This window comes from Rissa tridactyla, chromosome 5, assembly GCF_028500815.1.
Source record: "Rissa tridactyla isolate bRisTri1 chromosome 5, bRisTri1.patW.cur.20221130, whole genome shotgun sequence".
Lineage (NCBI taxonomy): Eukaryota > Metazoa > Chordata > Aves > Charadriiformes > Laridae > Rissa > Rissa tridactyla.
In genome coordinates this window covers 44,942,615-44,955,932 of record NC_071470.1, presented here as the reverse complement: position 1 = coordinate 44,955,932, position 13,318 = coordinate 44,942,615, and the positions used below count along the sequence as shown (strand labels likewise).

Below are 13,318 nucleotides of genomic sequence, written 5' to 3'. Positions count from 1 at the left end.
CAAAAAAAGGCATTTTTGTATGTAAAAAAATATGATAAAATATGATTTTTGGCACATAGAAGCACCAGAGATGACATTTGTATTGAAAATGTAAGATTATCATGGGAAAAAAAATCAGGCACACCATGGTAAATTGCTGTGTTCTAATTTGTAGATAATATGGGAGGTGACGATTGTTGGTGGTGGCTCTGTTAAGATGGAATTTTGTATATTTTATCCGGAAGAAAATGTTGCATGCTGACATTTGGGAAATCACAGAAGGAATACAGACAAAACAGTCTATCTCTGTAGATCTGGAAGCTTCCTTAAAGTCTTTGATTCATATGATCACACAAGCATCTCAGCTTTACTAAAAATTAAAAGATAGGTTTGTAACATAACATCAAATAGGAAAGCTTAAATGTAATGAATAAATGTAAATTATTTTAAATGCTGCAAAATAGAAATGTACAAATGAATATTTCCAAACAGATTTTCACTTTTCCAAAGTCACAGATCTAAAACGCAACACCATTCTTGCAGCTACCAAGAAAATTAACTCCATCCAAGCCAGACCCAGCACAATTTTTTTAAAAAATTCTGCTCTAGTAGTTTGTTAGAAAACATACAGAAAAATGGTTAATTGCATAATTTTAAGATGGACTTAAAGCTAATAAATTAATATTTATAATTTGGTTTATTTGGAAAAAACAAAGAGTAGTGAAGCAGAACTAAGATAAGATAACTTCTAATCCCTGGACACAACATATTACATCCCCTAATTGCAGGGATTAGTTTCTTCTTATAGTTGATTACAGTTTTATACATTTCATTGTGTCATGTATTTTCACATACTGATACATTCTAAATTTTTAAAAGCAGACAGGTACTAGAAGACAGATACAACAGTTTATTTATAATAATGGTTGGTTTGGCCACTTCAGATGCACAGATCATATTACCTTAAAGGTAAATATTCCTTACAGCGTCAGAAACATTTACAATTTAACAAAACTCCCTTTCACTTTAATAAAGCTGACTAGACTTACTTAAGCCAGGTTCTGGACATTTCCTGAACTAACAGGGAAAGACTAGTAGAACATAAGGAATTTACTGATGCTATAGTTTTATAGCACTACAAAGGCTGGCTGCAACCTCATGTTTTAGGTAACATTTGAAGGGAATTTTCATTTCTAAGTAGCCGCACCGAAGTGGAAATGTTTTTCTACATAATCTTTTTATCTTTTTTTTTTCTGTTGACAGCTAGCATTTTTAGTTTGAGAACTTTGTGAAGTTTTACTCAAGCTACCTAAGAGGAAAAGATGTGGAGCATGAGTTGAATAAATTGGTCAAACAGCATTTGTATTATATTGTCATCTGACATGGAAAAAGGCAGGCACGGTAATTGATTCTAGAAACAAGATTGTTTTGAAGACTGATTTCTTATGCATTTGTGTATGTGTGTGCATACATACATATATATGGTAAGGTTAGGAACAATCACAGATTTCAGTGCGTTATAAAAAACATTTTTATTTTAGTTACATTTAAATGTGCAATTAATTATTAGTTAAATTTTGTAACACTGAACTGAAAATTAACTTTAAAATTCAAAATATTTTCTCCATGAATTCCAAAATGACCTGGATTAAAAGATGTCATATATACCTCAGAACATCAGGTCTTTGACAGATTTCAGTGACAGCAAATCTTAACTGTATTTGTGGAGTGCTGGCAGTTACTCCATAATTTCTGTAGGTGCTTTTCAACAGATACAGTTGGGAATCCTTACTGCCTAGCACATTTTAAAGCCTGCAAACACAAGTCCTTTTGAGTCAGAATGTAAGAATGGAGCTGAAGGAGGATACAGACGAAGCTTAAGTATGGGCACATGGCATATCTTGTGTGTATGTAAAGGACTGGGAGTTTCCTCCTTTGAGAAATGCAGTGGCTACATTATGGACTCCTAGCTTTTTGGGTGGGGAGATGTGAGCAGAGGGGAAATGAAGTGGAGAATATAGGTTTGATACACTAAGGAGTACCTGCACGTTTTCTGAAGTGGCATTATTTCAACAGTAGTTGCTGTTGCCAATGGTGGTAGTTGAACAAAGTAAATTTCAGAGCATTTAAACTGTCTGAACTGAATCACTCAATCTTTCATTCTTCATATTCCCTCTGTAATAAAGATGCTGTAAAATCCACTATTTAAAGCAAAAAAGATGTAGAAAAATACTTTTTACTGTCTCCCCTCCACATTTCCCAGAAGTTCCTATGAGCTGCTTTTATGAAAGCAACACATTTATGGACCAGAAGGGTCGTCCTTTTGGGAAGCAAACACACAGACAGGGGAAAGAATGACTACAAGGTTTCCATTTAGCACTACTCTCGCAAAGATGCAGTTTACAGAGTGGGAGACCGCAGAGTGAACCCCTAACTGAGACGGACCTCCTTTGTGCGCTGTGCTACCATGTAGGATTCATTGATAGATTCCACAATCATTATTAGAAATTGCAGTTACTTTCTAGATATTTTCTGTTTGCCCTGGTACTACTGAGCTTCTTTCTCCAGTTCCTCAACCTTTCAGGTTATTTTCCCTGTAGCACAATATGTCTGTATAGCTTGATGACTAAGAACTGTTTCTAAATTTCCACTCTCCTAATGTGCCTTGTTATTTGAGTTTGTAAAATATCAAATTGCCCCTTATCTTTGGGATAAATCAACGCCCAAATTAATTTAACCTCTTTTGTTGATGCTTTGTCTACAGTTGCCTCAGCATTTACCACTTCCGTTGTTTGACTTGCAAACCACTGAACATAAAGTTCTTTCTGATTATGTAGGATTTTGAAGTAAAATAGTATTTTCTTTTTGCTTATTTGCATAGAAATACAGAAATGCTCTCACAGTCCTTCAGCTACTTCACACCTCTGTAGGGGCTTAAACTCTGGAATGAGTGCGAATTTACTGAATCACCACCCCACATGGGTTTCATTTAAGAAAGTTCATGCAAATGCATTGGCAGCACATTCCAATTACCTCTTAAAGAAAAGCTTCGGGTTTGGACCGTTTTGTGCAAATGAATAAGGATAATTTTAGAAAGACTGCTTCCCCTATTACCATACACAACAGAGAAATAAAAGTGAGAAAAAACTCAAACTGAGACTATTTTAACTCTATTCAGATCCTGAGCCGACTCACCAGTGAGTTGATTGCTCACTCTTCCACTTGTTAGGTCAGGTAACTATATGACATTTAAAATACTTGCTAAAAGATTAAAACATCTAAAAAGTTAGAGTTACTCCATTACAGTGAGTTCATTTAATATTGCTTTTGAAACATTTTACAGCAGTGTAATGACAGACCTTAATTTATTCCAATTATCTTTTGTTCACTTCGATTTATGAACAGTGGAGCTAAAATAATCAGCCCTTTTGCTCCTTAGGCTTACAATAATATATTTTCATGGGTATTGTACAAGTCATCTTTTTGCAGCCATCACACATATTAATTGCAAACGTCTATTTTTATGATAAGGAATGGTATTAGCAGACAATTAAGGACAAGATCACTGGTTGCTCTGAACTGCTTTGGCACAAAAAATAGCTCACTGAACAAAATTTTCTTCCCAGTAAATGTATAAGGCCACATATTGAAAATGTATATACTCAATTCTTAAAAGGTGCACCTACAAAAGGAATACGCTTTGTATACATTTGCCCGAGTAACAACTGAAAAAACACCCTTGGCATTTGTACCATTTATTACAGATTAATAGATCTCATCGTCTACTTTTGTGGCCCCAGTGTCTGATAACTTTTCAACACAACTGGGGGGAGGGGGAAATATTTTTTTCAAGCTGCGTGCACTGAAAATATGGGCATGACACTGTGCATGAAAAACAATGCTTTATATTCATTCATTCTCTTGGCATAATTCAACACACATTAGCAGCTGAGCACACGTCAGAGGTAAAACAAAGCTGATGATGACAGCAGGACAGGCTATTTTCAAGATACAGAAGATGAACATGTAACTTCCCTTTGAAATCTTCAGACTTGCAAGAGCAAGCCTGGGCAAACTTCTTCAAGGGTTCTTTCTATTAGTAGTTATTACTGGTTTGTGCCATGGTCTCTTTCTCATGGCTGACTGACTAAGTTTTGTGCCTTGCACTACAACCAGCTGACACAGGAAACTCATGAAAAGCCATGGGAAACCGACTTTCTCTAAACTCTAAGCTTGCTTTTCAAAAGGCTTGTGAGAAAAAGAAGGAATTTTATTTCCGTCATGAAAGAATGCTCAAAGGCATGAGGCAATCCCTCCCTTAAAGTCAGCAGCTGAACTAGTCTTGTCAAAAAAACCACATAGAAATTCTAGAAGTCAGTCACCTACATTTTTAGAGCCCTATCACGGGGTGACAACCTGATCGATCTGCAGCTGAGGCTTTCTGTACAAACAAGGATTTGCTATATGGAAAAATCAGTGAGGCACTCTACACAACGTTAGGAAGGTAATTTGTAGATTTTTACTAAAACTAATATATATTGTCTGTATTTTAAATATATGCGTTTATAAATGGTTAGCTGTTACAAAAGGATTACAGCCAAAACATTGCTTGATTCCTAACGGTGTTTGATTGCACAGAACTGTTTCTCCATCTCAGCAGTGGAAGGAGATCGTTTGACTGGAACATAGAAGAGAGGGAGAGACCTCCCCCCTCCCAAAACTAACTGATGGTACTGAACCTACAGCAGTCCTCGCCCCAAAATTATAAAGCTGCTTTTCTTGTCCTCTTCTGTATACGTATCAACTATTCACCAACTATAAAAGAAGGTTTAAAAATAACAACAGAATTGGTCTATTCTTCCCTACTTCTTTTGGCTCATGGCTACTTAGTTTGCTTAGCTGCTGTTTTGATGGTTCATCACAGCTGTTCAGAGCAGGAATGTTATGCTTGCTTGTTATCAAACCAAAAAGGTATTTGCCCTGACTCCTGCTGTACTGTAAGTATAACCAAACATTGCCTCAGTCTGTGGCAGGAAAATTCTGGCAAAACATTTATTTTTTTTTTTTTCCGTGAGATCAGTGATTGTTTACCTCAGAGCAAAATTTTTAGTACCTCTTCAAATGTCTGATCTGGGGGAAGTGCATCCTAAATTACCTGCTGCCCAAGAGAGCATTAAAAAGTGTGGAGTTTTCTGTTTTAATAATGGACAGCCCATTTCCATTTTCATATATAAAAATAACACACCGAGGTAAAGGAAATGTATAGTTGCATCACTTTTAAAATAAAATTAATTTTTGGTAAGTTTTAAATACAGATATATCCATTATTACCAATTAACATATTAGAATTATTAAAAACAAAAAATTAATGACCCACCATAGCCTTAAATTATTCAACCTCATTTCTGTTCCTACATATTAACAAGCCTGCCTATCTTTATCTGCTTTCCCTTATTCTTTACAGTGCTTAAAGAATAACTGATTGGACAGAACATGCAGTAGATGATTTGTGTTAACTGTGTTACGAAAATTAATTCGTACGTGTTAGTGGTCTGCCTTTTTTGCTTAGAAATGCCTTTACTCAGACAGAAAGTTTGGTTCTGGATGCTAATTTGGTAAGCCATGCACACTGTCTTCTGCTCCATCATTCAAAATTTCAGTTTACAGGTGACAAACGCAGCTAGCTGCAGAAAGCTTTCATTTTTCTGGAAGGGGCTGGTGTTGTATGGTCACAGGGAATGGACGTCCAACAAAGCGTAAAGAGGGCCCTTGAGCAGTTAGCCCTGTATGAGCTAACTCGGCCACTGGGGTTATTTCTCTTGTAGCTGTTTTTTGCGATTCACACTCATAAAATCTTCCCCTGGTTGGTATAAACACCAAAGAACAAGCTCAAGCTTTATGTTTGTTGCCTAACAGGCTTAACAAACACATGCTGTTATTGAGTATTTTTATTGTTGACTGGTGACAAGTTAGATTTAATAGACAGTTTTTCCTACATCTTTACTAATTTGATAAATACAGTTAATTTAAAACCTTTCCTGATACACTGCTCACATAATTCATTTTTATTTAAACAAAAAAACCCCTATAATCAAAGTACTTAAATGCCAGACATTTTATGCAAGGCAAATTCTTTAATGATGGACTAACTTCGCATAACTAGGTCTTGAAAGAATACATAAAAAATAAAAATACAGTATTTGTCTACATAGTGGGTTTTTTTTCTTTTTTGAAAAGGCACCCAGAATTAGGTAGCGTTTTAGAAAATTAACATAAGATTCTCTGCATTTCAAGTAAGCTCCTGAGTAGGTAAAAACAGTTAATTGCTGTTGAACCGATTTTGCTGGTTTAAAACCCAAAATCTACGGTTTTAGCTACTGCAAAAACTGCTGCAGGCTTTTGTCAGATTTCAGAAATTTTCTGTTGGTCTTTATCTGGTACGTGAATCCAAAAAAAAAAAAAAAAAAGTCAAGCAAGTCACAACAAGATTATTATACTAGGCAGTCACGTGTCCAACTTTATTCTTTCACTGTTTAATTGAATTTCAAATTCTTTTTTTTGTTTCTGTGGGTTTTCTTTTATTCTTTAATTCTCTTTCCTCCTCAGTTGCATATAGGACAGGTGAAAAGGCTCATCAGCTGAAGCAGAAAGCACCTACTTGACCTCATTAGGCAAAATATCAATTTGTTAGAGTTAGACAAGATGAGCTCCTCACTAGCTTTGGACTGGGCCTATTTTTCTTTTCCCAGTCATGGTTCCCCTCCTTGTATGACGTTCATCCTTGTATGATGTTCACCCTATCCGTCTTTTTTTCCTATTTATGTGAAAATTAACGTATGTAAGTGTCAGTTCTTTTGGGGTAGTACCTCTAGTACTTGGTACCTTATGAAGCAGTAACTTTTGTTCCCCCATACATACATGTTCCAAATGCAACAAAAACATTTAATGCTTTTCTAAGGCTGAGTGTACGGATTGCGGATTACTTCAGGGACACAATGTACATTTATCTACTCGATTCAAGGAATGTGTCAGTAATGGTACTTAAGAGTCAATTTACTATTTAGCTATATTAAGCTACACATTCCTTTTAAAATTGCATATGGTCGATTGCTAATTTACTTGTTAGTTAAGAGTTTTGTAGAAAATTTTCTTTTATAAACAACCTCTTTAGGAGAAGCCAAACGTTTTTTGATAGAGAAGACAAAGTTCATCACGGACAAGTAGAGAGTAAATTCTGGAATCAATTGTAAAATCATCTTAAATTGCATGTTTTCACATTTAGAAGACTACCACTCACTGCCATCAGAAATGATATCTCTTTTAACGGTTACATGTATTTATATACGCGATTTGAGATTTTAGCTAAAAGTGAATGATGATGCCTCATAACTGTATCGCAGTTAAGATCATCCTATGAAAGCATTTCTATAGAAACTTGAACTTGGGAGTGCAGAATAAACAATTTAGTCAATTATTTGCAGAGGTGTTGTGAGCTGAAATAGGTCCGCGTCACCTTGTAAAGAACCTAACAGTCCTAAACATACAAAGTGCTAATACATATTAATGCAATATTCAGATGTACAAATCCTAGATTGCAGATTTTTTTAATCCCTACAGGTAGAAATATTAGAGAAAAAATATGAAAAGAAAATGGTATTTCACATTCTTACTAATGTATTTTGAGGAAGTAAAATAGATTTTCATTTAAGATTTCTGCTTTATGCCTATATTAAGTGTTGTCCTCTTTTTCTCACACTCTCTTTCTCTGTCTCATATATCCTTTAAAATCCAGCTGGTCACCCTGTTCCAGTCTTCCCTACTTAGAATATTTCTATCACAGCCAGAACTTGTCTGCTCTTTGGACAAACGCAAAGGCAATCCTACATTCACGAAGAGAAATAACTAAGCACTCAAAAATTTACAGTGTTTCCTGGCATAGATGACAATATGAACCATTTTAACATCAAATACTCAGTACCCGTGAAATAAGACCAATTTTATTCATGCATTTAAACAGAGTTTATGTTACATGCTCAGTCATGGTTTGTTTTAAAAACAGAGCCTGACGAAAAAACAGGTAGAAAGAACTGAATGAACAGGAGAAGCCAGTTCATAAAGAGTTAAGTGATGTTGTATCACAATTCGTTTTAAAACTGCAAAAGTGTTTTTTTTCTGGTCCGTTAAGAGAATGATTCCAATACCACACAAATATGACAAATACTATATATGGCAACTGCTCTGTACAGTAGAAGAAATTAGTAAGTATATTTACAAATTGAGATTGTAAATTAGGGAATTATCTGAAAATTACACTTATCAATTCCTCAAGAAAACCCCAGATGATATTACATCTCCATTTTAGTACACAGAGCAGTGGAACTTTTGAACATTTGGTGAGATAAGGAAGAAAAACTTAAGAAAGTTTTATAAGAATATTTTCTTATAAATAAAAGTATTCTGAGATCGAGCCTGTTTTTAATAAAATTCGCATTTAGTTTGTTTACAAAGAAGAGTGTTGCAAAACAATATTGAAGTAGGTGGCACGGTCTCAGATTTTCAAGGTTTTTAAATTATATTTCTTTCGAGCCAATGTTATAGTTCATTTGAAACTCAATTATAATTCAACTAAAACTTACCTTATATGGCTAATGATGAGGGTTGTAGCTGGAATGAAAAAATCATCCACTCTGTCAAACTGATTTCCCACTGGTTGAGTATGGATTGTGTGATGAGAAACACTCCCACTGGCTTGTGTTATCACCTACATAAAGTAATATTATTATGAACTATAGAAATAGTCTTTCAAAATCTAATCTCTATGCAAATAAATTAATACAGTATTGCCTCTGTATTCCATCTCTTACATTATCCTTCAGTTACCAAGAAATGACAGTGAATAAAGCTGATCAGCATCACAGATTTCAGAGAATTGTTACGTACCTGACCATTCAATCTTCATATTTACTTTTTTCCCCTCTTCTTTCCACCACTGAGTCCATATTTATTCATTTACATTATTAAAGCAAAGTAGTTTTTGTTTACTTTTTTTTTTTTTACTCTATATCCCAGAGTGAGATTGAATTTCTTAAGCACTTTGGAGTGAAAAGATAAAATGTTATCAACTGATTCACAGGAAGTTATGGCTACACATACACCCAATTCTTGCAATCATGAGGTAATTAAACATCGCACATACATATTTCAGAAGTAGTTGTTGATTTGAGTTCACGCATTCCTTAAATTGTTATGAACAGATTTTCCTTGAATCCCCAAATCTTGGACCTTCTCTGAGGTAAATGTTTATGGGTGACTAAAAAGACAATTCCATGTAATAGCCACCATGATATTCACATACGTGCACTTAACAGAAAACTTAAAAAAAACCCCAACTTGATCACCTACATTATAAGGAAAAATGGGAGTGAAGATGATCGGTTGCTTTAAAACTTGATAAGACTGACTCAATTATCATTCATTTGCTGGAGAGACGTGACACCTACACTCCCACAAATTACCTTGCATACTCATAATTACTAAGAGTCTGTAGGTGCTAAAAAGGTGTTTTCAAATGTTACTCATTTTTCTGCTTAAGCCCTGTGTTTGAAATTCTTTTATTCTTTATCTTACATATATTTTTTAAATGCATAAGGATTTCATTAACTTCTAAAGAAAAGGAAAATAAGTTGAAACTAAAAGTAATTTTGAAATTACGACATAAAGGTGATCACCATATTCTCAGGGGATTACTTTAAATAAGGAACAGAAAGTAGTGAAAAAGTAGGAATGTAGGTATAGCTTCTTGAAAAGTTTCTTTAGTGACTGTCCCCAGGCTTGCCACTGCTCAGAGACATGGGAAAAGTGAAGATTTTTATTATTTTACATCTGAAAAAAGCAGTAAGATGGATCTTGTCACCTCCAGACAATATATATATAATTTTATATATAATTTTAATCAAATAGGAATATGTCTAAAATCCAGTTTATGCTCTAATTAGGGAAAAAAACCATCATAAACAGCAACAATTTGCTCTCAAAAGACTAGCAGTTAACATGTTGCTGCTTTCAGCTGTACTCCTTATCCTTCTCTTCAGCATTGTCATGCCTGAGTAAGGGTGCTGAAAATAATCTCAAACTTTTTTAGCAAAGTCAGTTGTCTGAATGGTTTTCTGGTTACCTGAAATCATTTCACTGCCCCTGCTGGGGTCATGGTAATAACGCTTAAAGGGAAATATACAAAATATTCCAATGACAAAAAAGGTTCAACTTGTCTAGATTTCCTTGCGTGTAATCATTCTGATCAGCTCACCTGCAAAGTTGGGGAATTCTTTTCCATGTTCCCCCAGCTCAGCACCCAGACTTGATCATGTGATTTATCGTAGTGTAGTTTCACTGGAACAGGATCTGTACTTACTGCCTGTAGCATAATAAAAATAGAAATTCTTAGTTTCTGTGAAATTTGCAAAAAAAAACCCCAATATATATGCTTGAATTAAAATGATGACCGGACATGCATTTCTTGGTCTTTTCAGACTGTATTTAAAAATTATGTTGTCAATTGTTGAAGCAGCCTTCTAATTAACTCAAAGTTACGGAATTGCCCAAAAAATGATTTTTGTTCATTATGTGCTCTAACATTTATCATCAAAACTACATTATACTGAAGCTATTAAGAAGATGAAAACAAAGGTTTTAAATGAAGTGAAAAAATACTTATCTCCCTCCCATCACTCTCACTTTGTACGTATCAGTTTAAAACTACACCAATTATTGGAAAATGGCTAAAAAGGGTATTCTCAAGCCATGTACTGAAATCAATGCCAGCCCTGCGTAAAACCAACACAATGTTGCTAGACCCAAAGCTTCCTATGTCTGCGAAACCGGGTATATTCTGTTGAAGCGGGAAAGATTGTTTTCATATGTTTATGTTAACTGTTCCAATTACAGCTGCTACCTTTGGTGGACTTGTGATCAGAACCAAAGCGTTTTCCCTACAACCTTGAGCACTGTCTCTTGAGACCACAAACCTTTTAGTTGAGCTCTACACTTCCTTTGTTATGAGAAGAACTGAAGACTTCAGAGGTATGAAATGGGAGGACAAAGTATTTGATTAAGAGACATTCTGTACGAGGTAAACAACTGGGGGGATTACTTTTCTATTTTCATCATTAAAGCGGAAAAAATAAGTGGAGATTGTCTTTTAGTCTCACCATTACGGAACTGTAAAGCACAGTTTGTTTATCAGTTTGTCAAAGAGAGTACCAGCTGGCTAATTAAGTGAACCTAATTTAAACTAATGATGTAGATCCTCAAGATAATGCACTAATGGCTGGCTGAGACTGATGATGGTACTTAACTGTACTCCTGAGGTACTGCAAGCCACAGCTTCATCTAAGCAGAATTTGTTTTTCCCTTTGAAAATGGAAAATGAAGCCAGGTTGCTCACCGGCTCATTTAAAATCAGAAAGATAACCCTCGGAAAAGGTCATTCGTGTTTGATAACGTTTTTCTGCTGCAGGCTAGAAGACAGGTTGTCTAAAAGAATACTGGGGCTGTTGTATAGCTAATTTGTTCAGGTGTGTCACGTTTCCTTTTGGCTTCCCCAGGCAAAAGGTCTGACCCGTATATATTCTGCTGAATGAGTGCCAGCCACGTGTGGGGCCTGGGCACTGCCAGGAGGAGGAGAAGGAACCGCCCGTGGAGTCAAGCACAGGGAACGCAGCTCCCAAGAGAGGAGCCAGCAGCAGAAAGGAGGTGAGCACCTCGGACGCAGGCTTTCACAGCTGTTTCTAGCTAGCCAGGCTGACCTGCCAGCAGAACGGTGTGTCCTCAACGATGATGAACTCTGTTTACTTCAGCACGCCTCTAAGTCATCCCAGTCAATGCTGCGCTGCTAAGCAATCCTGGGGAATTGCAGGTGACAGGTGCTTGCTCTCAAGAATTTACAAATGAAAGCAAATACTTCTCTTAACTTTACAATGAGAATTACCTGGCTAAATCAAAAAGTCTACATACATCCCTCTAAAGATGCACCATCCGTATTTCCAATGCATTTCAATTTAGTCTGCTCTAGAATCTTAAGTACTTCCTTTCATAAAATAAATCATATAAATAAATCATCCTAAAATCCAGTTGTTACATATGTGCACCAGTACACACATCTTTTACATTAACTTTCATAGTAGTAAGGAATAAATAGAACATACATAGTAGTACTTCAGAGAAAAGACCATAATAAGCAAAACCAAACCAACATTATTTTTATACAGGAAACAGCATGGTTACACAACTTATAGACCTTTCAAATATGTTTTTAGTTGTCTTTAGGATTTTTTTGCACCTTGACAGAATTTTATTAGAGTGCTGCTCAATGTCAAAATATGAAGTTTTTCTTCACATTTGTTCCTACCAGAGTGCATTTTTGAAAAACTGGTTTTACAGAGGAGACAGGTGGTTTCTTCTTTAAGATATAGACTAAAAATAGTTAAAATGTAAATAATATCCTCTGTATTACTACAATAGCGAAAAAGAAGTCTGGTAAGCATTTATGAACAGCTTAGTATCTATTTTCCAAGTATCAACTATATTTTGATTTTTTTTTTCTGTGCTAGGCAGCACTTTAAGTAATGAAAATAAACTGATTTGACAGAAATTAAACTCCCTTCCTTGGTTTCTGTTTCTATGGGTGTTTGTGTACGTGCGTATGATACGAGTAGAGCAACATTTAATGGTTAGAAAACTTCTTGTTGCTTGCAAAACCAAAAACAAAAAATAAATGCTTATTGTTAAAAGGTAACGAAGACAGGGCCATACTTTTTATAAGAAATCCTGAACAAAGTTATCTCTTGACTTGTCACTAAATTCCAAATTAGCCTTCAATTCTAAAAGCCGTCTTTGAATCAGCAGTGGTTTTATTTTTTTATAGTCTTACACTAGTGTAAAAGATTGTATAGGTTTTGTGCTTTCATGATTTATTTGTTTTGTTTGCAACTACTTTTACTTGTTTCTTTTTTTAAAGTCTATTTTGAATATCAACCTGCTTAAGCAAGTCCCATAGTACTTTTCCCACATATTTGGCTAAGTGTATCCTAGGAAATAATATTCAGGTAAGTAACAAGTAGAAATTCTGCTTGGGTTCCCAAAAGTGACAGTAACACAATTGTTTAATTTACTTGTCTGGTTCATCTGTTATCCCTTAGTCATATTGTCTTACCAAATGTCTGTATTAAATATTGTGAAATGGAAAGATAATATATCATTAATATCTAAATATCCTAGAACCATCAAAACTGAGACCTTCATTCCTGCAAAAGGTTTCCACAGATGGGATACATTTCATTCT

At 35.2% G+C, this 13,318-nt stretch overlaps 1 protein-coding gene across 3 annotated transcripts in view; it reads right to left on the bottom strand.

Annotated features, from left to right (window-relative positions):
- The window catches only part of FSTL5 (follistatin like 5), a 290,553-nt gene that overhangs the window by 20,685 nt on the left and 256,550 nt on the right, over positions 1 to 13,318 (bottom strand). For all 3 annotated transcript variants that reach the window (XM_054202954.1, XM_054202953.1, XM_054202952.1), the window contains 2 exons: positions 10,286 to 10,393; positions 8,616 to 8,740 (listed from right to left, as the gene is read on the bottom strand). In XM_054202954.1, coding sequence (XP_054058929.1) covers positions 8,616 to 8,740; positions 10,286 to 10,393 — 233 coding nt within the window. The remainder of the gene's footprint in view (positions 1 to 8,615; positions 8,741 to 10,285; positions 10,394 to 13,318) is intronic.